Raw genomic sequence first — 26,100 nt, 5'->3', positions numbered from 1 at the left:
AAATAAATGAAGATATTACCAAAGAGTTTGTGCTTGTAATCATTATCTGGGAGACAACGAGGATTATCTGACAGAACTGTTATATTATATTTATATATAATATATTTATATTCTATAAAAAAAATAGCAAAAAATTCCACAAAAAAACAAAACTGACATTACAGAAATAGAATGACAGACATCTGAGCTGGGATGTTCAGAGGACCCAAAGAAAGGTAAAATGAACCCCCAAAATATCAGATATGAATAGACCCCACTGACTTTAATAATATTTTTTTCTTTAACTGATCGCGCCAGGCAGAAACATTTGGCTTTTCAGCACTGGTGATTTCTGGCAGAAACTGCAACAAAGACTCAGCTGTGAACTGTGGAGGAACTGTGTCATGTGAATGAGCCCTAAACCAAATGTATTCTAAGGTTAAAGGGTCAAAACAACCCGGACCAGACCTGAACAGGTTAAATTGCTCTGAGATCTTCTCCTGATCAGAAATGACTATAAATACAGCAGCTGCGCCATCTAGTGGTGTATACAGTACATGATAGAGTATTATATGTGCATGATGGCAGACTCTATGCGGCTTTATGTTCTGTCATGACCTTCCTAGACGTGAAGTTCGTGTAAAGATTTGCCGTTCTGTTACAACAGCAGAGAGATTGGGGCTGGGAAACTGCGAGCTGAGTCCCTGACAGATCTGTCCATCCACTTTGGACCACAACGAAAGTGGCCATGTTGTTCTGATACCCTATAACCCATTTAATGTTGCCGTTTTCAATGGAAATGCTCTTAAATTTCCATCACATAAGTGTAACGTCTGTTCTCAGTGGTAAACAGCCACATGTGAACACAGCCCTGCAGGAATCATGATAATAATGTAAAGATGACAAACACCAAATCTATTCCCCTATACAAGGACTTTATTGTCATGTCACATCTTTCTTTCTTCCAGTGCTGACACAGTGTAGGGTCTCACTCCGGGACAGTATCTGTAACCCAGGACAGGTACGGAGGGTTCCCCTGCTCTATGGGGACGCTGATCACCTCGCAGACTTCATAAGGATGAACTGACCTAAAGAAATAAGAAAAGACGAAGGAGATGTGATGTATGGCAATGAAGGTAGATGTCCAAAACCGATATAGAATGGATGCTAAAGAGGAAATGTCTGTTTTGTTTTCCACCAAAACAGCGCCACCTTCATCCACAGGCAGCGTCTGGTATTGCACCTCAACCCCACTCGGGTATATAAAATATGAGACATAGCTTGTGGACAAAGGTGGGGCTGTTCTTTGAGGATACAAAAGAAAAAAAAAAAATCAGCCACTTTTTGAAATGTCAGACGACTCTTAACCCTTAGGGTATGTTCACACAGCAGACAATGAAGAAACTGTAACGGACATCAGCTTCAGATTCCTCAGAGCATCGATCAGGGCCAGATGAATGGACCCCGTCAGCAAGGAGACTCGGGCCGCAGACGCCATGGGTGAAGGAGCCACAAAATCTATGGCAAGATTGAGGAGGATGCTTATTTTATTTCTTTTTGAGTCCTGCTCAATGTTGTAGAATTGGGGCAGAATCCACAAATCTTAGGAGAGAGCCCGGCCCTGCTTTCAGGGGTCCTTCACTTCCTGCTGAGGTCATTGCACATAGCCTGACACATACATAATCTATATAGACTGTACATAGAAGGCTCTATTCACACCAATGTTAGACATGACCCTTTTCAAAATAAAGATCCTATGGGGTTATTTACATGTCCGATTTGTTCCCCATTTTTAAAGATCCACGGATAGACTGAAGTCTATGAGGGATCCATGAAATCAGGTGCCCAATGGATAAAAATCGCCCATAAATAACGCACCAGGTCATATATTTTTTACCGCTAAAATCAAACTTAGAAGCTGGAATAAAGCCTCAGATTTCTAGCATTTATCTCGTGATCTTCCAGCTAGGACGGCTTTATAGAGAATGGGGCCCAGGGTAAGAAGCAAAATAAGGACCGCCATATACAATGTACATAATGCACATAATATAATGTCAAGATCATACTAGAATATATATCCTATATAATACCACCATGAAGTGCCAAATACAGCCCACATAATACTGATATACAGTGCCAAGATAATGCTGCCATATACAGCCTACATAACACCAACTCTAAATCATTAAGAAAATAGTGCCATAGAGTTCACAATAGTGCCTACATAAACCTACTTTATAGAGCCAAGACAATAGGACTATATACAGTCCACATAATACTGCCATATAATACCAAGATCATACACCCCTATATTTCCCACACAATATCACTATATACAGCCCACATAATACCAACCCCAAAGCACCAAGAGAGTGACATTTACAGTCCACATAGTACTGGTATATAGTGCCCAGATAATAGTACTATATGCAGCCCATGTAATACTACCACAGAACACCAGCACACGTCACTAGATAACATTTGGTGGTGTTAGTCTGCTCCTATGGTTACTATCTATGTGGGCTCTACAGAACCTGGGACAACGCTCTTGTCTGCCGTGCAGCTATTCATTTCAGTCCTGACCCGATATAGCAGGAGCTTTAATAACGGTAAACCATGAAAAGTTATCATGTAAACTATCCAGCTCTACCGCCAAACCCTCCAATGAGTCCTATAATCTGCTTAAAGCCACTATAACAGTCCCCTAGTGGTCATCATAGATCATGACTATCCTTTCAGGTCTAGTTAGTTATGGATAGCAGAATTATAACAGCGCCCCTAGTGGTCATCATAGATCATGACTATGCTTTCAGGACTAGCTAGTTATGGATAGCAGAATTATAACAGCGCCCCTAGTGGTCATCATAGATCATGACTATCCTTTCAGGACTAGCTAGTTATGGATAGCAGAACTATAACAGCGCCCCTAGTGGTCATTGCAGATCATGACTATCCTTTCAGGACTAGTTAGTTATGGATAGCAAAACTATAACAGCGCCCCTAGTGGTCATCATAGATCATGACTATCCTTTCAGGACTAGCTAGTTATGGATAGCAGAACTATAATAGTGCCCCTAGTGGTCATCATAGATCATGACTATCCTTTCAGGATTAGTTAGTTATGGATAGCAGAACTATAACAGCGCCCCTAGTGGTCATCATAGATCATGACTATCCTTTCAGGACTAGTTAGTTATGGATAGCAGAACTATAACAGCGCCCCTAGTGGTCATCATAGATCATGACTATCCTTTCAGGACTAGCTAGTTATGGATAGCAGAACTATAATAGTGCCCCTAGTGGTCATTGCAGATCATGACTATCCTTTCAGGACTAGCTAGTTATGGCCTCCATAGAAGGACAAGTAGCGTGTATTAGAGAGCACGTCCATTCTCTGTTGCAGGTCCGCACACTACAATGAACCCCCCATACTCTTGTTGCGGACACGCACATGGCCACTGATGTGGGGCCCTCGCTCTTCTCACCTGACGTATTCTGTTACAGCAGAAATCTTCGAAGATCTGGTCTTAATCATCTGTAACAAGACAGAGTGCAAGAAGATGAAAATGACTTACAAGGTGGAGATGATTGATCTCAAGGTAGTGACACAAACAGATGTGTGGGGGTGACAGGACTGAGACGTGTCTGACAACTTCTGTATGGCAGTATTACTGAGAATGATGGTCAGCCACCAATGTTCGGGGGATAATGGGGGCTGCACTGCGGGCCCTTCACCGGCTCCCTGTAAAATGGCCGGGGCCTCATCTATGAAAATGATCGGACAGGGAAAATCAGCCTCGTTGCCTAAAGCAACCAATCACAGCGCAGCTTTCATTCTACCTGAGCAGTATATAAAATGAAAGCTGTGCCCTGATTGGCTGCGATGGACAACAAGGCCAACTTTCCAGTCAGATATTTATCATAACCGCGGCCTATTGTGTGATAATTTGTGGTGATATCTAGGCCTGTATCCTTCTTAGCTGCCATTTATATACTACTAATAGAAACCCACCAGTCATTGGGAAAAATCATTTCTAACTAATCCCATCCTTGTACAGGCTTTAGAAAGTCTATTTCACACCTACCTTTAGTATGTAGATTGCCTCAGTGGTTTCTGAATAAGTCCGTTTTTATTCATATGCTAATTAGGCTGGTGCACCATGCATCGTGCACCCTCTTTGCTATTGTTTCCTATGGGTGTATACCGCACAGGCTGATGATGACTCAGCTTCCTGTTTGCACACACATAGGAGATAATAGCAGGGACGAGTGCTGCTGGGAACTTCCTGTGCTGGCTGGAAGTTCATTAGCATATGAATAAAAACGGACTTATTCAGAAACCACTGAGGCAATCTACATACTAAAGGTAGGTGTGGAATAGACTTTCTAAAGCTTCTGCAAGGATGTGATTAGCTAAAAATGACTTGTCCCAGTGATAGAGCCGCTTTAATGTTGTTAATTGCTTTTAATTTTTTTTTTTAATAAATAAAGGAGGACAGGGGTTATTTTTTTTGGACATTTTATGAACATTTTTTACCACTTAAAAAGGCTTCCCATTACTTATTGATAGCCGATCCTTTGGATACATCATTAATAAATGATCAGTGGAGGTCCGGCACCCAGGACCCCCACCGACCAGCTGACATCTGCACAGAGTATAGACCACAGACAGCCCGTAAACTGTGTATTGGCCGTTTTGCATTATTGTAGCTCAGCTCCTACTTATGTGAACCCCATTCTACCCATTTGTGCCTGCGATCACAGCAGATTAAATACATATATATTATTTCCACAGTTTTACACCAATATGGACAGTGACTTACCAGTAATACCTCATTATCCTCCTCAATATTCCCCTTCCATAGATATCTAGTGGAGATAAACAACAGTGTCAGTTTGGTGAATGCAGCGTATCCAGATTTCCTAGAAGTACAACTCTCAGTATATCATGGCAAGTGAACATTGAGAAGAGAGACACAGGCTGCTGGAAAGATGAATGTTGGGACATAAAGTCAAGCGGACAGGAACAAATGGTAAGCAACAAGTCAGACTCCCTGCATATGACGACACACCATAGCTGGTTTCATAGCTCACATGGAGGTGATCTGTGGTATGACATTCACACAGGCTGCCAGCCTCCGCTCCACCAGGCCCCTATATGGAATAAAAATCTGTCACTGCTGATGTCACATAGAAAGATCCACTGTGAACGGTATAAATACACACAAGACACACTGCTGTAATACTGCCCCTATATACAAGATTATAACTGTTATAGTAATACCTCCTATGTACAAGAATATAACTACTATAATACTGCCCCTATGTACAAGAATATAACTACTATATACTGCTCCTATGTACAAGAATATAACTACTATAATACTACTCCTATGTACAAGAATATAACTACTATAATACTGCTCCTATGTACAAGAATATAACTACTATAATACTACTCCTATGTACAAGAATATAACTACTATAATACTACTCCTATGTACAAGAATATAACTACTATAATACTACCTCCTATGTACAAGAATATAACTACTATAATACTGCCCCCTATGTACAAGAATATAACTACTATAATACTACTCCTATGTACAAGAATATAACTACTATAATACTGCTCCTATGTACAAGAATATAACTACTATAATACTACCTCTTATGTACAAGAATATAACTACTATAATACTACCTCCTATGTACAAGAATATAACTACTATAATACTACTCCTATGTACAAGAATATAACTACTATAATACTGCTCCTATGTACAAGAATATAACTACTATAATACTACCTCTTATGTACAAGAATATAACTACTATAATACTGCCCCCTATGTACAAGAATATAACTACTATAATACTACTCCTATGTACAAGAATACAACTACTATAATACTGCTCCTATGTACAAGAATATAATTACTATAATACTGCTCCTATGTACAAGAATATAACTACTATAATACTGCTCCTATGTACAAGAATATAACTACTATAATACTGCTCCTATGTACAAGAATATAATTACTATAATACTGCTCCTATGTACAAGAATATAACTACTATAATACTGCCCCTATGTACAAGAATATAACTACTATAATACTACCTCCTATATACAAGAATATAACTACTATAATACTGCTCCTATGTACAAGAATATAACTACTATAATACTACTCCTATATACAAGAATATAACTACTATAATACTACCTCCTATGTACAAGAATATAACTACTATAATACTACCTCCTATGTACAAGAATATAACTACTATAATACTGCCCCCTATGTACAAGAATATAACTACTATAATACTACTCCTATGTACAAGAATACAACTACTATAATACTGCTCCTATGTACAAGAATATAACTACTATAATACTGCTCCTATGTACAAGAATATAATTACTATAATACTGCTCCTATGTACAAGAATATAACTACTATAATAGTACCTCCTATGTACAAGAATACAACTACTATAATACTGCTCCTATGTACAAGAATATAATTACTATAATACTGCTCCTATGTACAAGAATATAACTACTATAATACTACCTCCTATGTACAAGAATATAACTACTATAATACTGCTCCTATGTACAAGAATATAACTACTATAATACTACCTCCTATGTACAAGAATATAACTACTATAATACTGCTCCTATGTACAAGAATATAACTACTATAATACTACCTCCTATGTACAAGAATACAACTACTATAATACTGCTCCTATGTACAAGAATATAACTACTATAATACTGCTCCTATGTACAAGAATATAACTACTATAATACTGCTCCTATGTACAAGAATATAATTACTATAATACTGTCCCCTATAGACATGTACAATGAAGAATTTTCTCTTTATAAAATGCTATGTGTTTTGCCTCCAATACTTGGTATATTTCCAGCACTTACTTGGCTATATCTTTGGCCACGGTGACATCAGGACATGTGACATAAGCGGCAGAGACAGATCCTGACTTATACGATTCAGTCGCCATTGAGAAGGCTCGCAGTCCTATAATCCTCAGCAGTGGGGTCATATAAAGCACAGCAGCCTGTAAATAGAGGGGCAGTCAGATATTATTGGGGGGGGGGCATATGTTTACTTCGGAGTGGTAGGTCCTTTTATCACACTGCAGGTATGGCAACTTACTACTGATATCTTTTTAGAAAGGTCAGAGGAGTGACAAGACAAAATTTGTGAAAAATGCTCCATGACACTTCCTGTCTTAAAGGGGATGTTGTGCTGAGTTTTTAATTTATTTTTTTTTGTAGCAGGCTCAGAATTCTGTAAAACTATAAAACAAGTCCAAATCATCTCACCAATCCCCTGGCAATGAATAAATAAACAGCTGCACAATTCCTTTAAATGGTGTAAATTACAGCCGCCCTTCCTCTCTAGGACAGGGCACCTCTCCTCACAGCACTGTTCCTGATGTGCAGTAAAGCGAGCTGTCACGACCTGACCACCAGGAGCTTCCGTTACCCAGAACTTGTACCCCAACAGATCACTTATCCTATGGATAGGTCAACAATATAAAAATAAAATCAATTGGGGCCAGAAAACCCCTTTAAAGTTTTATTCTACTTATTTTTTTCACTAGGTCTGGGCTGGATCAAACCCAGGACATTGTGTATGGCAGGAGGACCCCCTAAAAGCGGAGACACAGCCCTCATTAATGGTAAGATTTTCTCTGTCTAAAAGCCTCCAAAGTATATTCCTTCTGTACATGCCTAATGTGCTGGTATAGAGAGGTATCGCTCTATAGGCCACTACATTGTATGATACCATATATCTATATTCTGATTTGTGGAGCTTTGTACCCCACGCTTTCCTGTAAAGTGGGTATGTTAGGGGTGGGGCTTCTTGGGAGAGGCGTGGCCTCTTCAGCTCATCAGATGCAATATAATTTACACCAAAAATTGGTATAAATTAAAGCTCAAAATTACTGGCAGCAGATTTATTAAAGGCATGGCTCATGATAAATCAGGAATATCTCCACTCACTGCACAGGGGATCAAGACTGGCAGAGGTAACGCCACTACTGAGTCACATCAATATTCACATTCTAGTACGAAGGAAGTCATTGTAGCCAGAATGTGGGAGCAACAATGATAGTGATTAGAGATGAGGGAACAGTAAAATATTCGATATTCGTTTCAAATAGCCGCTCAATATTGGACTATTGGAAGGAATATGGAACCCCATTATAGTCTATGGGAGAAAATGCTTCGTTTCAGGGGATCCCACCATTCGACTCAGGAGGGTCACTAAGTCCACTAAGATACCCCAGGAAATGATGCCAACACCTCTGCAATGCAGCTGGGACAGCAGGGGGCGCATGTCTGGGGGCATCTAACACACCAAAGACCCTCTATTACCCCAACATCACAGCCTAACAACTACACACTTTCCACATTCCAAAAAACCTCTATCAAAGTGGGAAAATACCTGGAAACCTTCTTTACTCCCCAAATGGATGGACACAAACCCCAATTTAAGTTAAAGAAACATTAACAAGCACCCCTTTAAATTACGTTCCCCATGACAACCACAGATGGAATACACAATGGGAAATCCATCAGTCCCCCCCTGACCTGTCATTGTGGATGTGTGTGATGTGGTGACACCTTCCAAAATTCACTTTTATGGCCCTTAACATGAGCCCTTCCAAATTCAAGGGGTTGTCCCATCACAAGGATCCTATCTATACTGCTTGATAATGTGAATGTAAGACTTTTCCTAAATACATTGCTTCAGTAAAACTGCTTTGTTTGTCCACTATCTTACTTTATTCATTTTTTTTTTTTTACACATCCCTTGACTTATCTGGTCATAAGTCAAGTGATGTATCTGCTGCTCTGAGGGGGGAGGGAAGAGGGGCTAAGTGCACGGGGGCGAGCCTGGAGGGGGGGGGGGGGTAGTTTACCCTTTGGGGTGAAGGGGCCGGCAATACAGACCCGGCATCCGCTGTAATAGAGAGGCGGATGCCGTGGAGTGTAGACGCAGGCACAAGTGAAGCCAGCAGCGGCAGGAGCGATGCTGCTATTCCGGAGGGGAGGTGGGGGGGCGGAGGAGCGGAATAGCAGCATCGGTCCTGCCACTGCTGGCTTCACCTGTGCCGGCGTCTACACTCCCCGGCATCCGCCTCTCTATTACAGCGGATGCCGGGTCTGTATGACATTGTGAAGGCTGTACGTCCGATGCCTAGTGCATCGGCAGCGCACACGCAGGGCCAGCGGCATAGAAGCGACGACTTCTCGCCGCTGGCTTTGCATATGTAACCCCGCCCACCAATGACTTTGAATTTACTGCAGCGAACACTAGCGAGTATGCGACGTGGAACAACCCCTTTAAGTTCCAGGCCCTTAAGCTGAGCTACCAGCAGAGATTGAGGCCCTTCAGGTGACTTCAGCCTTCTACCTGCAGAGTTTTAGGCCCTTGGAGTGAGTTGAGCCTTGCATCAGCAGGGTGTTAGCCCCTTTAAAATTCTTTGCCCCTAAAACAGTGGTTCCAGAACCATCACTCTCATTGTGTTGGATTGATGCAGTGGATTCGGCTGAGGACCCAGACATTGACCTTGATTGTGAAATTGATAACATTTTGGCATCCAGTCCTGGGGGTAATTTTTATTTAGAGGACCGCAAAGGTGGAGAATTGGCTGCAACCACTACTAGCGGTAATGGTCCTCTAATATGGGACTCTACATTACCTATACAGGGTTCTGATCAGGTGTTAATAGTCCAAACAACATGCTGCTGTACTTTAGATATAGATCAGAAACCACTTTCCCTTCCGACACCAGATTTAACCAAACATCATCATCATCCTGCTGAGATGGAGCCACTAAAGGAAACCTTGCCTTCCAAGGCCTGTACTGGAGCTGCGACTGAGCCAAATCTAAACACAGAATCCTTTGGAACGGAACAAAATTCACCAGCAGTGTTTTTTTTTTTTTTTTAAATGTAGATTGTGAGCCCCACATAGAGCTCACAATGTACATTCTTTTCCTATCAGTATGTCTTTGGAGTATGGGATGGAAATCCATGCAAACACGGGGAGAACATACAAACTCCTTGCAGATGGTTTTCTGCCCTGGGCGGGATTCGAACACCAGGACTCCAGTGCTGTAGTGCTAACCACTGAGCCACCGTGTGGCCCCCACCAGCAGTGTTTTTGGCCCTTTGGGTGAGTTGAGCCTTGCACCAGCGTGTGTCCTGTAACATCAAGCGGGCCCTAAGTTCTGCGCTTTGTACAAAGTTCCAATTGACCACCGACGCGTGGACAAGTGCATGCGGCCAGGGACGCTGCATCTCAATCACAGCACACTGCCTGAATGTAGTTGAGGCTGGGACCGGGTCGCAAACTGTGGCGGTCTGCCTTGTCTCTCCACCCAATATTCCTGGCAGGAGTGCTGAAACCCCACCCTCCTCCTCCTCCGTTAAATCGACCCCAGCTACGAGCTGGGAGCGCTGTAACACTGGCGTGGGCAGATGTCAGTAGGCAGTGCTCATCAGCTTGGGGGACAGACAGCACACTGCCTCCGAGGTCAGGGATGACATCCTGGCTCAGATGGCAATGTGTTTTTCCCAGCTGCACCTGGGGCCAGGCATTTTTTTCTTCTGTGATAATGGCCGGAACCTGGTAGCGGCTCTGGAGCTTGCCAGCCTCCAACACGGTCCATGCCTGGCGCACCTTTTCAACTTATTGGTGCAACGTTCTGTAAAAACGTACCCAATTTACACAAGCTACTGGTGAAAGTGCAGTGCTTGTGCGCCCACTTTGGAAAGTCTACAGTAGCTGGTGCTAGCCTCAATACACTCCAGCAACGCCTACATGTGCCTGAAGCACCGGCTGTTGTGCGAGGTCACCACATGCTGAAACCCTAGATACCGTATGTTGAGCAGGGTGTGTGAGCAGCAAAGACCTTTGATGGAGTTCCATCTACAAAACCCAAGGGTTCATCAAAGTCAGCTCCCTCAGTTTCTGCACCATGAGTGCCCATGGGTGGCAGACTTATGTGAAATCCTATCCCATCCTTTCCACTGGACAAGAAACATTAGCATACGCTCATCACAATTCCTGATAGGACAGCTGCGTTAAGCAGTGTGCAGGGTACAATGCAGACCAGGCCCGAGCACCAGGAACAGGTGTTACAATGGCTAGCGGATAATGTTTCCAGGTGCTTTTCCACCAGCCGGTCAGCCACTACCTGCAACCGTGTTCATACCCAAGAGTCTGCCCCTCCTTCTTCCCAACATGCCCAATCTTCTCAACAGAGTCATCCCATCCTTGCCCCCTCCCAGGCTCTCTTTTCGGTTCCTTTTACTGTCTCTCCCTCTGTTGAACCAACCACTTCCCGAATCCCAGGAGCTACCAGACGACTTTGTGTGTACTGATTCCCAAACACTGGAGCATCCGCCATCACCTGGCGATTTTGTGGTTGTGGACCCGCAACCAGCATTTTCCGTCCTCAGTGATGATGATGAGACACAGTTGTCATCAGGGCATGCTGTTGTCATGTGCGGTTTGCAGTAAGAGGAGAGTGAGCAATTGGAAGAGGAGTTGGTGGACGATGAGGCCACCGACCCTAAATGGACAGGGGTGATGTATAGCGGGGAAAGCAGTGTAGATGTGGAGGCAAGCGCAGCAGCAAAAAAGGTGGCTGCAGGCAGAGGCATGTCCAGAGGCAGCAAGGCCACAGATTTTCCGCGTACTAGCCACTCATGCAAAACTCGCCCATGTTGCCAGACTTATGCAAGATCTCTCCGTGTCTTTGAGGAGTTCACCAAGAGGGTCAGCTGTGACGACACACTCATGAGTGTTACAATCCTGCTCCTGTGTGTGATGCGAGAATCCCTCCTCGCCATCAGGTATAATACATTGTACGCTGAGGAGTCGGGCATAGGAGCAAAACCTACCAGCAGCATAGTCAGTGCACACTCCTGTCCGCTTCACAGCATATGCTGATGGGGGGTGGAGGATGATGACGAAGTGGCAGATGATCTCATTGTCACACAGGAGGCTAGCATCAGCCCCTGGCCAAACTACCGCCACTGAGGTGCCTAGTGTCACCAGTTACATGACAAATTTAGTGCACACTTTGCAAGTCTAAACGGAGTAGGGGCTCTGAAAAGAGCAACCTTACCACCTTTTTGTGTGCGCTGTCATTTGGAAGGCAAGCTCTGGGCTTAGTGGGAGAGAGCAAACGCAGAACAATCGTCGCCCGGCGTTGCCGACACTGCCTCTTCCACTGTTTACACCAGCCTGGACACTTACACATCTGTCTCTGACACATTGGGGAGTTCACCCTCATCCGCCCTTTTGGCCTGCACCATCATGCGCCTCTTCCCAGCCACTCCCCATCTCCCAGGCGTTTCATTGCAGGCAAAAGTACAGCACAAGCCACCCACATGCCCAAGCCTTCAACGGCCTCATCTAAAAACTGCTGGCCCTTTAGATGTTGGTGTTTATGCTTCTGGATACCCAGGCCTACCGGCAGCAGATGGCAGCTGGGGCACCTCCTTATGCTGGGCCTAGCCGTTACTACTTCTCTTGGTGTGCTGTCCCTGCCTTGCGTCTGCATGTGTCCCATAACATCAGTCGGGCCCAGAGCTCTGCGCTTTGCTGCAAGGTCCACTTGACCACCAACGCATGGACAAGCGCCTGCGGTCAGGGATGCCGCTTCTCTTTAATGACAGGCAGGGTGAATGTAGTGGAGTCTGGGCCCGGGGTGCAAACTGGGGTGGCCTATCTCCTCTCCCAGCCCAAAATTCATGGCAAGGGTACTCTGAAAGCCTATTCCTGCGCTGCAACCTCCACCCCAGCTACTAGCGGCAAACGCTAAAACACTGGCGTAGGGAGATGTCAGCAGGATGTCCTGAAGCTCATCAGCTTGGAGGACAGACAGCACACTGCTTCCGAGGTCAGAGATGCCATCCAGGATGATATGGCAATATGGTTTTCCCCGCTGCACCTGGGCCCAGGCATGTTTGCGTATGTGATAATGGACGGAACCTGTTAGCAGATCTGGAGCTTGCCAGACTCAAACATGGTCCACACATGGCCCACGTTTTCAACTTGTTGGTGCAAAGGTTCTTTAAAACCTACACCATTGTGCCTGATATACTGGTCAAAGTGCGGCCATTTTTGTAAGTGAGAAGTAGCCTCTGCTAGGCAGAAAACATTCAGAGCACATTCCTTTCATCTTCGCACCATTGGCTGGTGGAGGAAGACGAGGAGGATGGAGTGGCATTTGATGTCACTGTCCCACACGAGGATTGAGGGTAAAGTTAAGTGCATCCCATTGCTTCACCACAGATGGTGTGAAGGGGAGTGGAAAATGGAGGAAATGGAGAGTGACCCTTAGGGTGCGTTCACACGATGTAACGTGGAGCGTGATCTGGCACGTATAAAAGTGCCGGCAGAATACGCGCTCAAAATGCTCCCATTCATTTCAATGGGAGTTAGGAGCGTATACGCTGCGTTATTTTGCACCCGTGATTTTGCGGCCGCAAAATAACGCGGCGTATACGCTCCTAACTCCCATTGAAATGAATGGGAGCATTTTGAGTGCGTAATCTGCCGGCACATGTATACGTGCCAGATCACGCTCCATGTTACATTGTGTGAACGCACCCTTACAGTTGGGGGCAGCAAAGTCATGCCAACTAACACACTGGCACACATGGCTGACTTCATGTTGGGTTGCTTTTCAAGAGACAAAGGCATACTTCACATCATGGAGAGCAAACAATACTGGATTGAACAAAAACTGGATTGAGCTGATATAGACTGACTCTTAAAAATTAGATTCAGCGTACATAGCCTGACTGAATTTCTGTCTCTCCCACCTAGGTTTTGGGTTTACACACTGTGAAAAACTGGATTGAGCGGACATAGCCTGACTGAATTTCGGTGTCTCCCACCTAGGTTTTGGGGGTACACACCTTGGATATCTGGATTGAGCGGACATAGCCGGACCTAATTGCTCTGTATCCCTGTTTTGGGGGGGGACACTGCCTGAAAAGCTGGGTTGAGTGTATATAGCTGGACTGAATTGCTCTGTATCCCTGATTTGGGGGGACAACCCATTGAAATCCCGACTCCTCCCCCTTTAGTATATAGCTCTGAGAAGAGTTGTTGTTGTTCTTCGGTTTTTCCCTGCCTATCTGAAGCTAATGCCTATCTAGCCCTCAGCAGATCTCTCTCTCTCCATCACCGCAAATGACACGAAGATGGCACTGGCTATGCTTATAAATGAGAGGTCACATGTTTTCAGCAGCCAATGGGTTTTTTCAATTTTTTTCACTGCCTCCAAATTTTTACTGTGTTTGCCACGTGGTATTCGTTTGGAAACGAATACCTCGAACAGTCTGATGTTCGCTCATCTCTAATAGTGATCCCATATTTCTAATGAATTAGAGGCTGCATCCACCAGGATCTCTTCTTTCTTCATGTAGATTGTCAGCCATATATATATATATATATATATATATATATATATATATATTGATCACAATGTACATTTTTATTCCTATCAGTATGTCTTTTTTGTAGAATGGGAGGAAATCCACAGAAACACGGGGAGAACAGACAAACTCCTTGCAGTTGTTGTTCCTGGCGGGATTCGAACCCAGGACTCCAGCGCCTCAAGGCTACAGTGCTAAACACTGAGCCACCGTGTTGCCCCTAGAATCTCTTCTGAACCACTCAGAAACGGTTGTTGGGGCAGTTATAGTGAATAAACCAGCTTGCTGTTAGATATTGCTGCTTAGCACATCACCTTATAATCACTATGCCCAGAGAGCCCAATAGGCAATGACCACGAGCAAAAGCATGTACAGGGGCATATGGCACCGCCCTCTGGGTGCACGGAGCAGCTCATTTGCATGCAGATTAAACGATGATCTTGGCAACAAGATGATATGCTCACTATAACTGCCCCTACAACAGTCAACAAGGGGTTTAAAGGGGACCACCAGCGTTGCACCCTTCAATGGGTGCCACTTCTGTAGCAGTTGGATTTTTTTTCTCTAACCCCCCACTATTATAATTTCTGCTGTCCGGTAGGTGATCCTTTGATCCAAATAAGGACCGCCCACCTGACAATAGAAAACCTAATTAGCTTATCCAGTGCTGAAACAAAGGGCACAGATTGCTCAGGAATGGTGGGGACTGAAAAAAAAAAAAGCCAAATGCACCAAAATAAGTGGAGTGGCACCTATTGAAGATTGCAAAGATCTGGAATTGGTGGAGGTGGTGAAAGGTCTTCTTGGTGGCAGGAGACTCACTTTGATGTCAGTAATAATACTTACAGATCCTGCTATTACCAGAGCCCCGAGTTTGAGGGAGGAGTTGACTGGATACATAAACCTGCAAGACCTATAAAATGATACTCAGATCAGCTTTAAAAGGTAGGTGCACCCACAGATTGTATATAGAGCTGAAATATTGTCACAACTTGGGGTCAGTTTCACACAGGAACACATACTGTATCTATGTATATGTACATACATTACATTACTTATCCTGTATTATACTCCAGAGCTGCGCTCACTATTCTGCTGGTACAGTCACTGTGTACATACATTACTTATCCTGTATTATACTCCAGAGCTGCACTCACTATTCTGCTGGTGCAGTCACTGTGTACATACATTACATTACTTATCCTGTATTATACTCCAGACCTGCGCTCACTATTCTGCTGGTGCAGTCACTGTGTACATACATTACATTACTTATCCTGTATTATACTCCAGAGCTGCGCTCACTATTCTGCTGGTACAGTCACTGTGTACATACATTACATTACTTATCCTGTATTATACTCCAGAGCTGCGCTCACTATTCTGCTGGTGCAGTCACTGTGTACATACATTACATTACTTATCCTGTATTATACTCCAGAGCTGCGCTCACTATTCTGCTGGTGCAGTCACTGTGTACATACATTACATTACTTATCCTGTATTATACTCCAGACCTGCGCTCACTATTCTGCTGGTGCAGTCACTGTGTACATACATTACATTACTTATCCTGTATTATACTCCAGACCTGCGCTCACTATTCTGCTGGTACAGTCACTGTGTACATACATTACATTACTTATCCTGTATTATACTCCAGAGCTGCGCTCACTATTCTGCTGGTACAGTCACTGTGTACATACATTACTTATCCTGTATTATACTCCAGAGCTGCACTCACTATTCTGCTGGTGCAGTCACTGTGTACATACATTACATTACTTATCCTGTATTATACTCCAGACCTGCGCTCACTATTCTGCTGGTACAGTCACTGTGTACATACATTACATTACTTATCCTGTATTATACTCCAGAGCTGCGCTCACTATTCTGCTGGTACAGTCACTGTGTACATACATTACTTATCCTGTATTATACTCCAGAGCTGCACTCATTATTCTGCTGGAGCAGTCACTGTGTACATACATTACATTACTTATCCTGTATTATACTCCAGAGCTGCGCTCACTATTCTGCTGGTGCAGTCACTGCTTACATACATTACATTACTTATCCTGTATTATACTCCAGAGCTGCACTCACTATTCTGCTGGTACAGTCACTGTGTACATACATTACATTACTTATCCTGTATTATACTCCAGAGCTGCACTCATTATTCTGCTGGAGCAGTCACTATGTACATACATTACATTACTTATCCTGTATTATACTCCAGAGCTGCGCTCACTATTCTGCTGGTACAGTCACTGTGTACATACATTACATTACTTATCCTGTATTATACTCCAGAGCTGCACTCACTATTCTGCTGGTGCAGTCACTGTGTACATACATTACATTACTTATCCTGTATTATACTCCAGAGCTGCGCTCACTATTCTGCTGGTACAGTCCCTGTGTACATACATTACATTACTTCTCCTGTATTATACTCCAGAGCTGCGCTGACTATTCTGCTGGTACAGTCACTGTGTACATACATTACATTACTTATCCTGTATTATACTCCAGAGCTGCGCTCACTATTCTGCTGGTACAGTCACTGTGTACATACATTATATTACTTACCCTGTATTATACCCCAGAGCTGCACTCACTATTCTGCTGGTGCAGTCACTGTGTACATACATTACATTACTTATCCTGTATTATACTCCAGAGCTGCGCTCACTATTCTGCTGGTACAGTCACTGTGTACATACATTACTTATCCTGTATTATACTCCAGAGCTGCGCTCACTATTCTGCTGGTGCAGTCACTGTGTACATACATTACATTACTTCTCCTGTATTATACTCCAGAGCTGCGCTCACTATTCTGCTGGTGCAGTCACTGTGTACATACATTACATTACTTATCCTGTATTATACTCCAGAGCTGCGCTCACTATTCTGCTGGTACAGTCACTGTGTACATACATTACTTATCCTGTATTATACTCCAGAGCTGCGCTCACTATTCTGCTGGTGCAGTCACTGTGTACATACATTACATTACTTATCCTGTATTATACTCCAGAGCTGCGCTCACTATTCTGCTGGTGCAGTCACTGTGTACATACATTACTTATCCTGTATTATACTCCAGAGCTGCGCTCACTATTCTGCTGGTACAGTCACTGTGTACATACATTACATTACTTACCCTGTATTATACCCCAGAGCTGCACTCACTATTCTGCTGGTGCAGTCACTGTGTACATACATTACATTACTTATCCTGTATTATACTCCAGAGCTGCGCTCACTATTCTGCTGGTACAGTCACTGTGTACATACATTACATTACTTACCCTGTATTATACCCCAGAGCTGCGCTCACTATTCTGCTGGTGCAGTCACTATGTACATACATTACATTACTTATCCTGTATTATACTCCAGAGCTGCGCTCACTATTCTGCTGGTGCAGTCACTGTGTACATACATTACTTATCCTGTATTATACTCCAGAGCTGCGCTCACTATTCTGCTGGTGCAGTCACTGTGTACATACATTACATTACTTATCCTGTATTATACTCCAGAGCTGCGCTCACTATTCTGCTGGTGCAGTCACTGTGTACATACATTACATTACTCATCCTGTATTATACTCCAGAGCTGCGCTCACTATTCTGCTGGTGCAGTCACTGTGTACATACATTACATTACTTATCCTGTATTATACTCCAGAGCTGCGCTCACTATTCTGCTGGTGCAGTCACTGTGTACATACATTACATTACTTATCCTGTATTATACTCCAGAGCTGCGCTCACTATTCTGCTGGTGCAGTCACTGTGTACATACATTACATTACTTACCCTGTATTATACCCCAGAGCTGCACTCACTATTCTGCTGGTGCAGTCACTGTGTACATACATTACATTACTTATCCTGTATTATACTCCAGAGCTGCGCTCACTATTCTGCTGGTACAGTCACTGTGTACATACATTACATTACTTACCCTGTATTATACCCCAGAGCTGCACTCACTATTCTGCTGGTGCAGTCACTGTGTACATACATTACATTACTTATCCTGTATTATACTCCAGAGCTGCGCTCACTATTCTGCTGGTGCAGTCACTGTGTACATACATTACATTACTTATCCTGTATTATACCCCAGAGCTGCGCTCACTATTCTGCTGGTGCAGTCACTGTGTACATACATTACATTACTTATCCTGTATTATACTCCAGAGCTGCGCTCACTATTCTGCTGGTACAGTCACTGTGTACATACATTACATTACTTACCCTGTATTATACCCCAGAGCTGCACTCACTATTCTGCTGGTGCAGTCACTGTGTACATACATTACATTACTTATCCTGTATTATACTCCAGAGCTGCGCTCACTATTCTGCTGGTGCAGTCACTGTGTACATACATTACTTATCCTGTATTATACCCCAGAGCTGCGCTCACTATTCTGCTGGTACAGTCACTGTGTACGTACATTACATTACTTATCCTGTATTATACTCCAGAGCTGCGCTCACTATTCTGCTGGTGCAGTCACTGTGTACATACATTACATTACTTATCCTGTATTATACTCCAGAGCTGCGCTCACTATTCTGCTGGTACAGTCACTGTGTACATACATTACATTACTTACCCTGTATTATACCCCAGAGCTGCGCTCACTATTCTGCTGGTGCAGTCACTGTGTACATACATTACATTACTTATCCTGTATTATACCCCAGAGCTGCGCTCACTATTCTGCTGGTGCAGTCACTGTGTACATACATTACATTACTTATCCTGTATTATACTCCAGAGCTGCGCTCACTATTCTGCTGGTACAGTCACTGTGTACATACATTACATTACTTACCCTGTATTATACCCCAGAGCTGCGCTCACTATTCTGCTGGTGCAGTCACTGTGTACATACATTACATTACTTATCCTGTATTATACCCCAGAGCTGCGCTCACTATTCTGCTGGTGCAGTCACTGTGTACATACATTACATTACTTATCCTGTATTATACCCCAGAGCTGCGCTCACTATTCTGCTGGTGCAGTCACTGTGTACATACATTACATTACTTATCCTGTATTATACTCCAGAGCTGAGCTCAGTATTCTGCTGGTACAGTCACTGTGTACATACATTACATTACTTATCCTGTATTATACCCCAGAGCTGCGCTCACTATTCTGCTGGTGCAGTCACTGTGTACATACATTACATTACTTATCCTGTATTATACTCCAGAGCTGCGCTCACTATTCTGCTGGTGCAGTCACTGTGTACATACATTACATTACTTATCCTGTATTATACTCCAGAGCTGCGCTCACTATTCTGCTGGTACAGTCACTGTGTACATACATTACATTACTTATCCTGTATTATACTCCAGAGCTGCGCTCACTATTCTGCTGGTGCAGTCACTGTGTACATACATTACATTACTTATCCTGTATTATACTCCAGAGCTGCGCTCACTATTCTGCTGGTGCAGTCACTGTGTACATACATTACATTACTTATCCTGTATTATACTCCAGAGCTGCGCTCACTATTCTGCTGGTGCAGTCACTGTGTACACACATTACATTACTTATCCTGTATTATACTCCAGAGCTGCGCTCACTATTCTGCTGGTACAGTCACTGTGTACATACATTACATTACTTATCCTGTATTATACTCCAGAGCTGCGCTCACTATTCTGCTGGTACAGTCACTGTGTACATACATTACATTACTTACCCTGTATTATACCCCAGAGCTGCACTCACTATTCTGCTGGTGCAGTCACTGTGTACATACATTACATTACTTATCCTGTATTATACCCCAGAGCTGCGCTCACTATTCTGCTGGTGCAGTCACTGTGTACATACATTACATTACTTATCCTGTATTATACTCCAGAGCTGCGCTCACTATTCTGCTGGTACAGTCACTGTGTACATACATTACATTACTTACCCTGTATTATACCCCAGAGCTGCACTCACTATTCTGCTGGTGCAGTCACTGTGTACATACATTACATTACTTATCCTGTATTATACTCCAGAGCTGCGCTCACTATTCTGCTGGTGCAGTCACTGTGTACATACATTACATTACTTATCCTGTATTATACCCCAGAGCTGCGCTCACTATTCTGCTGGTGCAGTCACTGTGTACATACATTACATTACTTATCCTGTATTATACTCCAGAGCTGCGCTCACTATTCTGCTGGTACAGTCACTGTGTACATACATTACATTACTTACCCTGTATTATACCCCAGAGCTGCACTCACTATTCTGCTGGTGCAGTCAATGTGTACATACATTACATTACTTATCCTGTATTATACTCCAGAGCTGCGCTCACTATTCTGCTGGTGCAGTCACTGTGTACATACATTACTTATCCTGTATTATACCCCAGAGCTGCGCTCACTATTCTGCTGGTACAGTCACTGTGTACGTACATTACATTACTTATCCTGTATTATACTCCAGAGCTGCGCTCACTATTCTGCTGGTGCAGTCACTGTGTACATACATTACATTACTTATCCTGTATTATACTCCAGAGCTGCGCTCACTATTCTGCTGGTACAGTCACTGTGTACATACATTACATTACTTACCCTGTATTATACCCCAGAGCTGCGCTCACTATTCTGCTGGTGCAGTCACTGTGTACATACATTACATTACTTATCCTGTATTATACCCCAGAGCTGCGCTCACTATTCTGCTGGTGCAGTCACTGTGTACATACATTACTTATCCTGTATTATACTCCAGAGCTGCGCTCACTATTCTGCTGGTACAGTCACTGTGTACATACATTACATTACTTACCCTGTATTATACCCCAGAGCTGCGCTCACTATTCTGCTGGTGCAGTCACTGTGTACATACATTACATTACTTATCCTGTATTATACCCCAGAGCTGCGCTCACTATTCTGCTGGTGCAGTCACTGTGTACATACATTACATTACTTATCCTGTATTATACCCCAGAGCTGCGCTCACTATTCTGCTGGTGCAGTCACTGTGTACATACATTACATTACTTATCCTGTATTATACTCCAGAGCTGAGCTCAGTATTCTGCTGGTACAGTCACTGTGTACATACATTACATTACTTATCCTGTATTATACCCCAGAGCTGCGCTCACTATTCTGCTGGTGCAGTCACTGTGTACATACATTACATTACTTATCCTGTATTATACCCCAGAGCTGCGCTCACTATTCTGCTGGTGCAGTCACTGTGTACATACATTACTTATCCTGTATTATACTCCAGAGCTGCGCTCACTATTCTGCTGGTGCAGTCACTGTGTACATACATTACATTACTTATCCTGTATTATACTCCAGAGCTGCGCTCACTATTCTGCTGGTACAGTCACTGTGTACATACATTACATTACTTATCCTGTATTATACTCCAGAGCTGCGCTCACTATTCTGCTGGTGCAGTCACTGTGTACATACATTACATTACTTACCCTGTATTATACCCCAGAGCTGCGCTCACTATTCTGCTGGTGCAGTCACTGTGTACATACATTACATTACTTATCCTGTATTATACCCCAGAGCTGCGCTCACTATTCTGCTGGTGCAGTCACTGTGTACATACATTACATTACTTATCCTGTATTATACCCCAGAGCTGCGCTCACTATTCTGCTGGTGCAGTCACTGTGTACATACATTACATTACTTATCCTGTATTATACTCCAGAGCTGAGCTCAGTATTCTGCTGGTACAGTCACTGTGTACATACATTACATTACTTATCCTGTATTATACCCCAGAGCTGCGCTCACTATTCTGCTGGTGCAGTCACTGTGTACATACATTACATTACTTATCCTGTATTATACTCCAGAGCTGCGCTCACTATTCTGCTGGTACAGTCACTGTGTACATACATTACATTACTTATCCTGTATTATACTCCAGAGCTGCGCTCACTATTCTGCTGGTACAGTCACTGTGTACATACATTACATTACTTATCCTGTATTATACTCCAGAGCTGCGCTCACTATTCTGCTGGTGCAGTCACTGTGTACATACATTACATTACTTATCCTGTATTATACTCCAGAGCTGCGCTCACTATTCTGCTGGTGCAGTCACTGTGTACACACATTACATTACTTATCCTGTATTATACTCCAGAGCTGCGCTCACTATTCTGCTGGTGCAGTCACTGTGTACATACATTACATTACTTATCCTGTATTATACCCCAGAGCTGCGCTCACTATTCTGCTGGTGCAGTCACTGTGTACATACATTACATTACTTATCCTGTATTATACCCCAGAGCTGCGCTCACTATTCTGCTGGTGCAGTCACTGTGTACATACATTACATTACTTATCCTGTATTATACTCCAGAGCTGAGCTCAGTATTCTGCTGGTACAGTCACTGTGTACATACATTACATTACTTATCCTGTATTATACCCCAGAGCTGCGCTCACTATTCTGCTGGTGCAGTCACTGTGTACATACATTACATTACTTATCCTGTATTATACTCCAGAGCTGCGCTCACTATTCTGCTGGTACAGTCACTGTGTACATACATTACATTACTTATCCTGTATTATACTCCAGAGCTGCGCTCACTATTCTGCTGGTACAGTCACTGTGTACATACATTACATTACTTATCCTGTATTATACTCCAGAGCTGCGCTCACTATTCTGCTGGTGCAGTCACTGTGTACATACATTACATTACTTATCCTGTATTATACTCCAGAGCTGCGCTCACTATTCTGCTGGTGCAGTCACTGTGTACACACATTACATTACTTATCCTGTATTATACTCCAGAGCTGCGCTCACTATTCTGCTGGTGCAGTCACTGTGTACCATCTCCCAGCATACTAATACATGACTGTGGGACTACAAGTCCCTGGCTGGATCTTCTCCATGTTACCCCTGGTTGCAGTGCAGCACTTCTGGCTATTTGCTCCTTGACCACCATTATACATCTAACACCCCGGGCCATGCCCACAATTACCGTTCAGCAGCCGCACACCGCCCCTGACCTCTCACCCGGAAGTTCTTATTAATAACTTCTCTGCTTACATTTTTGCCACCTCAAACATGGCGTCCACCGCTGCTTTCTATGGCCCCCCTGCACCATCTACCGGCTTTTCTTCCACCCGCTTCCGCCCGTAGCAATATGGTGCTCGCGACGTTTCTATAGGAACGGGTACTCTGTCTTCTCCGCGCAACTTTATTGAGGTCACTGACGCAGAGACAGAGGCTGCAGCCCAAGGCAACGGTGCACCATGGGAGTTGTATCCCGGGGTGACGCTTCATGTGTGTATATTTACATGCTACGCCTACATACATGTGTCCATGTCGTCTGTGTCTGTATAGAGGCTGCACCCGCAATGTTCATTCATGTGTGCGCCCAGAATGCTGCATAGCCATGGCGGGAGCTCCGTGCAGCGCCGCAGCCAGCCAGGAGCCCGCATCCACATGTCATCCGCCACATACATGATAGACTATAGGATGCATGCATGTACCTGCTGGTATATATCTGTCTGTGTGTCCTGTGTATTACACCCACATATATACTGTGCTAGTCATATATTATGTATGTATGACGTATCTAGTATGGATATCCTGTATATAGAGCATCTGATTATGTGTATATGCAGTATATAGGACATGTTATTATGTATTTACAGTATAGCTAGCGTTGTATTATGTATATACAGCATATATAGAACATGCATGTACATTATATGTAGCTTTTATTATGGATGTGTAATATGTTATTACTATGTAATGTGAATAGCATTATATTATGTATATACACTGTGAGTAGCATTATATATGTATATACAGTATATATATATAACATGTGCAGTATATATATACAATGTGAACAGCATTATATATGTATATAACATTGTGTAAGATTTTCTTCCTATGCATGTACAGTCTATATGACCTGTTATCATGTATATACAATGTAATTAGCATTCTATTCTGTATATAAGCTCGTCTGCCCGGACTGCTGTATATTATTTACATATGATTGCACTTTCGGACCCCTTAATTCCCAGCCCTAGTGGGGGCTACGGCTGGTGGAGCAGCTGTATACACAGGCGCCTGCCCCTCATGTCATGGAGATGATTGCAGTCTGGGCTGTATCCACAGGACAAGTTGTGTGTTCTGGCACAGCAGACTTGGCCAGGCTGCGGCTTTCATAAGGCGCCTGCCTAGATGGTCAGCTCTTGGGCTCAGTGATGCACAACTAATGGATGCAGATTAAGGTGACACTGGCACCCAGCGTCCCTCCGTCCCCTCTCGTCTTTCCATCCTCTCTCCTCCTCCTCTATCTGATGCAGCATCTCATTCCGAGCATCCTTCCCCTCCTCCTCCTCCTCCTCCGCTCTCTCCATCTCTCCCGTTTCCCTCCTCTTCTTCTTCCCCCCTCCCTCTCTTTACATTTCCAGCTGCAAAACCTGACGGCCTGGGGTTTTTTTTCTTTTTTTCTTTTTTTTTTCTTTTTTTTTTTTCCTTTTCCTTTTTCTTTTTTTCTTTTTTTTTTTTTTTTTAGACAATATCTCCTCTTCTCCTCCCCTCTTCCCCTCATCTCTCCCCCGTCTTCTTCCTTTTTTTGGTCCCCCCCACCACCATTAAGACTCCTTATTTCTTCTCCTTTTAATTGAACACCCCCCTTCCTTAATTTGCTCTCCTCTCTGCCTGTATTTGTAAATAGGCTTCTTCTCTCCAGCACCTTGTGCTTCTTCTTCCCTCCATGCTCCATTGTACACACAGCTCCCGAGCACCTTCATCCCATCCTCAGCATCTCACTGTCTCCTTCAATCCATCTTTCCTGCTGTCTCCATTCCTCTCTTCCGCCTGCAGTGAACCCTCCTCTCCTCAATGTGATTAGACTTCTTACCTCCTCCCGGTGTCTTCTCCGGGGGACTTTCCATGTCCAGATTTCCGTCTTAGCTGTGGAATGATGTTCTATGCTCCCTTCAGAGGTAAACATTGCCTGCTGTGTCCTGGCCCCCCAATCCTGACCCTCTTTGACCCCTCTACCCTTCTTAGCTTTTCCTAAAACTCTGTGTCTTGTGTGTGAACTTGCCTCCGGTGCCCGTCTATTGGTCTATGTTGTCGTCTTTCTAAAACTTTCTTTCTCCTCCTGTGTTACCCGTCTGGCGCCTCCGTTACTTGTTTTGGTGGCAGCTTCTGCTCTTTCGGGTCTTGGCTGATAACTTGGTGTCATGATGACAGGTCCTTTGATTGTGCAGGATGTTGGTAAAGCTGTAAAAGCAGCCATGCTATCGACCATGATCTCGATCCTTCCCAAATGATAGATAATGGAGGAGAATGATGACTGTTTCCTGATCTGATGATTGTCTCCTATCATTCCAGAGCTAAGGGGGGGACTTACTGCTGCAGTGTAACTCTGCTTACTAGTCGGAGCCGCTGCCTTGTGCCTCACTGGTTTTCTTTCTAGGTCCATCATCATCATCTTCATCATCATCAGGGGTGGACCACTCTCTGGAGCCAGCTAGCCAATGTGGGTTGCTTTC

General features: G+C 43.6%; 2 protein-coding genes across 12 annotated transcripts in view; one reads left to right on the top strand and one right to left on the bottom strand.

Moving 5' to 3' along the window:
* Positions 1 to 893: 893 nt before the first annotated feature.
* CUTA (cutA divalent cation tolerance homolog) lies at positions 894 to 26,100 on the bottom strand. 4 transcript variants are annotated; one of them, XM_075259226.1, is made up of 7 exons: positions 25,293 to 26,100; positions 15,347 to 15,413; positions 6,941 to 7,083; positions 5,074 to 5,133; positions 4,803 to 4,848; positions 3,465 to 3,514; positions 894 to 1,067 (listed from the first exon to the last, which is right to left on the bottom strand). In XM_075259226.1, exons 1-7 carry the CDS (start codon positions 25,313 to 25,315, stop codon positions 968 to 970), a joined length of 489 nt encoding a protein of 162 aa, XP_075115327.1. In that variant the 5' UTR covers positions 25,316 to 26,100; the 3' UTR covers positions 894 to 967. The 4 variants fall into 4 exon arrangements, with proteins under 4 accessions (XP_075115327.1, XP_075115330.1, XP_075115328.1 ...); XM_075259229.1 differs by having other exon boundaries at positions 25,461 to 26,038; XM_075259227.1 differs by lacking the exon at positions 25,293 to 26,100 and adding an exon at positions 23,556 to 23,608.
* SYNGAP1 (synaptic Ras GTPase activating protein 1) overlaps positions 23,675 to 26,100 on the top strand; it is a 152,618-nt gene continuing 150,192 nt past the window's right edge. For 6 of the 8 annotated variants that reach the window (XR_012711823.1, XM_075259220.1, XM_075259222.1 and 3 more), the window contains exon 1: positions 23,675 to 23,860. Coding sequence is in view for 6 of the 8 variants with exons in the window: in XM_075259220.1 (XP_075115321.1) it covers positions 23,830 to 23,860 (31 nt within the window). In the remaining 2 variants the exon portion in view is untranslated. Of the gene's footprint in view, positions 23,861 to 24,662; positions 24,826 to 25,422; positions 25,546 to 26,100 lie in introns of those variants that run through there. The other 2 variants (XM_075259218.1, XM_075259217.1) reach the window with 2 other exon arrangements.

The sequence above is a fragment of the Leptodactylus fuscus genome, chromosome 11, assembly GCF_031893055.1.
Source record: "Leptodactylus fuscus isolate aLepFus1 chromosome 11, aLepFus1.hap2, whole genome shotgun sequence".
NCBI classification, from domain to species: Eukaryota; Metazoa; Chordata; class Amphibia; order Anura; family Leptodactylidae; genus Leptodactylus; species Leptodactylus fuscus.
Note: the sequence above shows the minus strand (reverse complement) of the source record. Positions and strands in the feature narration are given on the sequence as shown.

What these genes read in the sequence shown, in the direction of transcription:
- CUTA (XM_075259226.1), bottom strand. Translation starts at nt 25,315, where the DNA reads ATGGAGGGAAGAAGAAGCACAAG. An exon ending in CTCTGGTAATAGCAGGATCT is followed by an intron (nt 7,084 to 15,346) that starts GTAAGTATTATT and finishes CTCTATTTACAG; the next exon opens with GCTGCTGTGCTTTATATGAC. An exon ending in GCTGTAACAGAATACGTCAG is followed by an intron (nt 1,068 to 3,464) that starts GTGAGAAGAGCG and finishes TTATTTCTTTAG; the next exon opens with GTCAGTTCATCCTTATGAAG.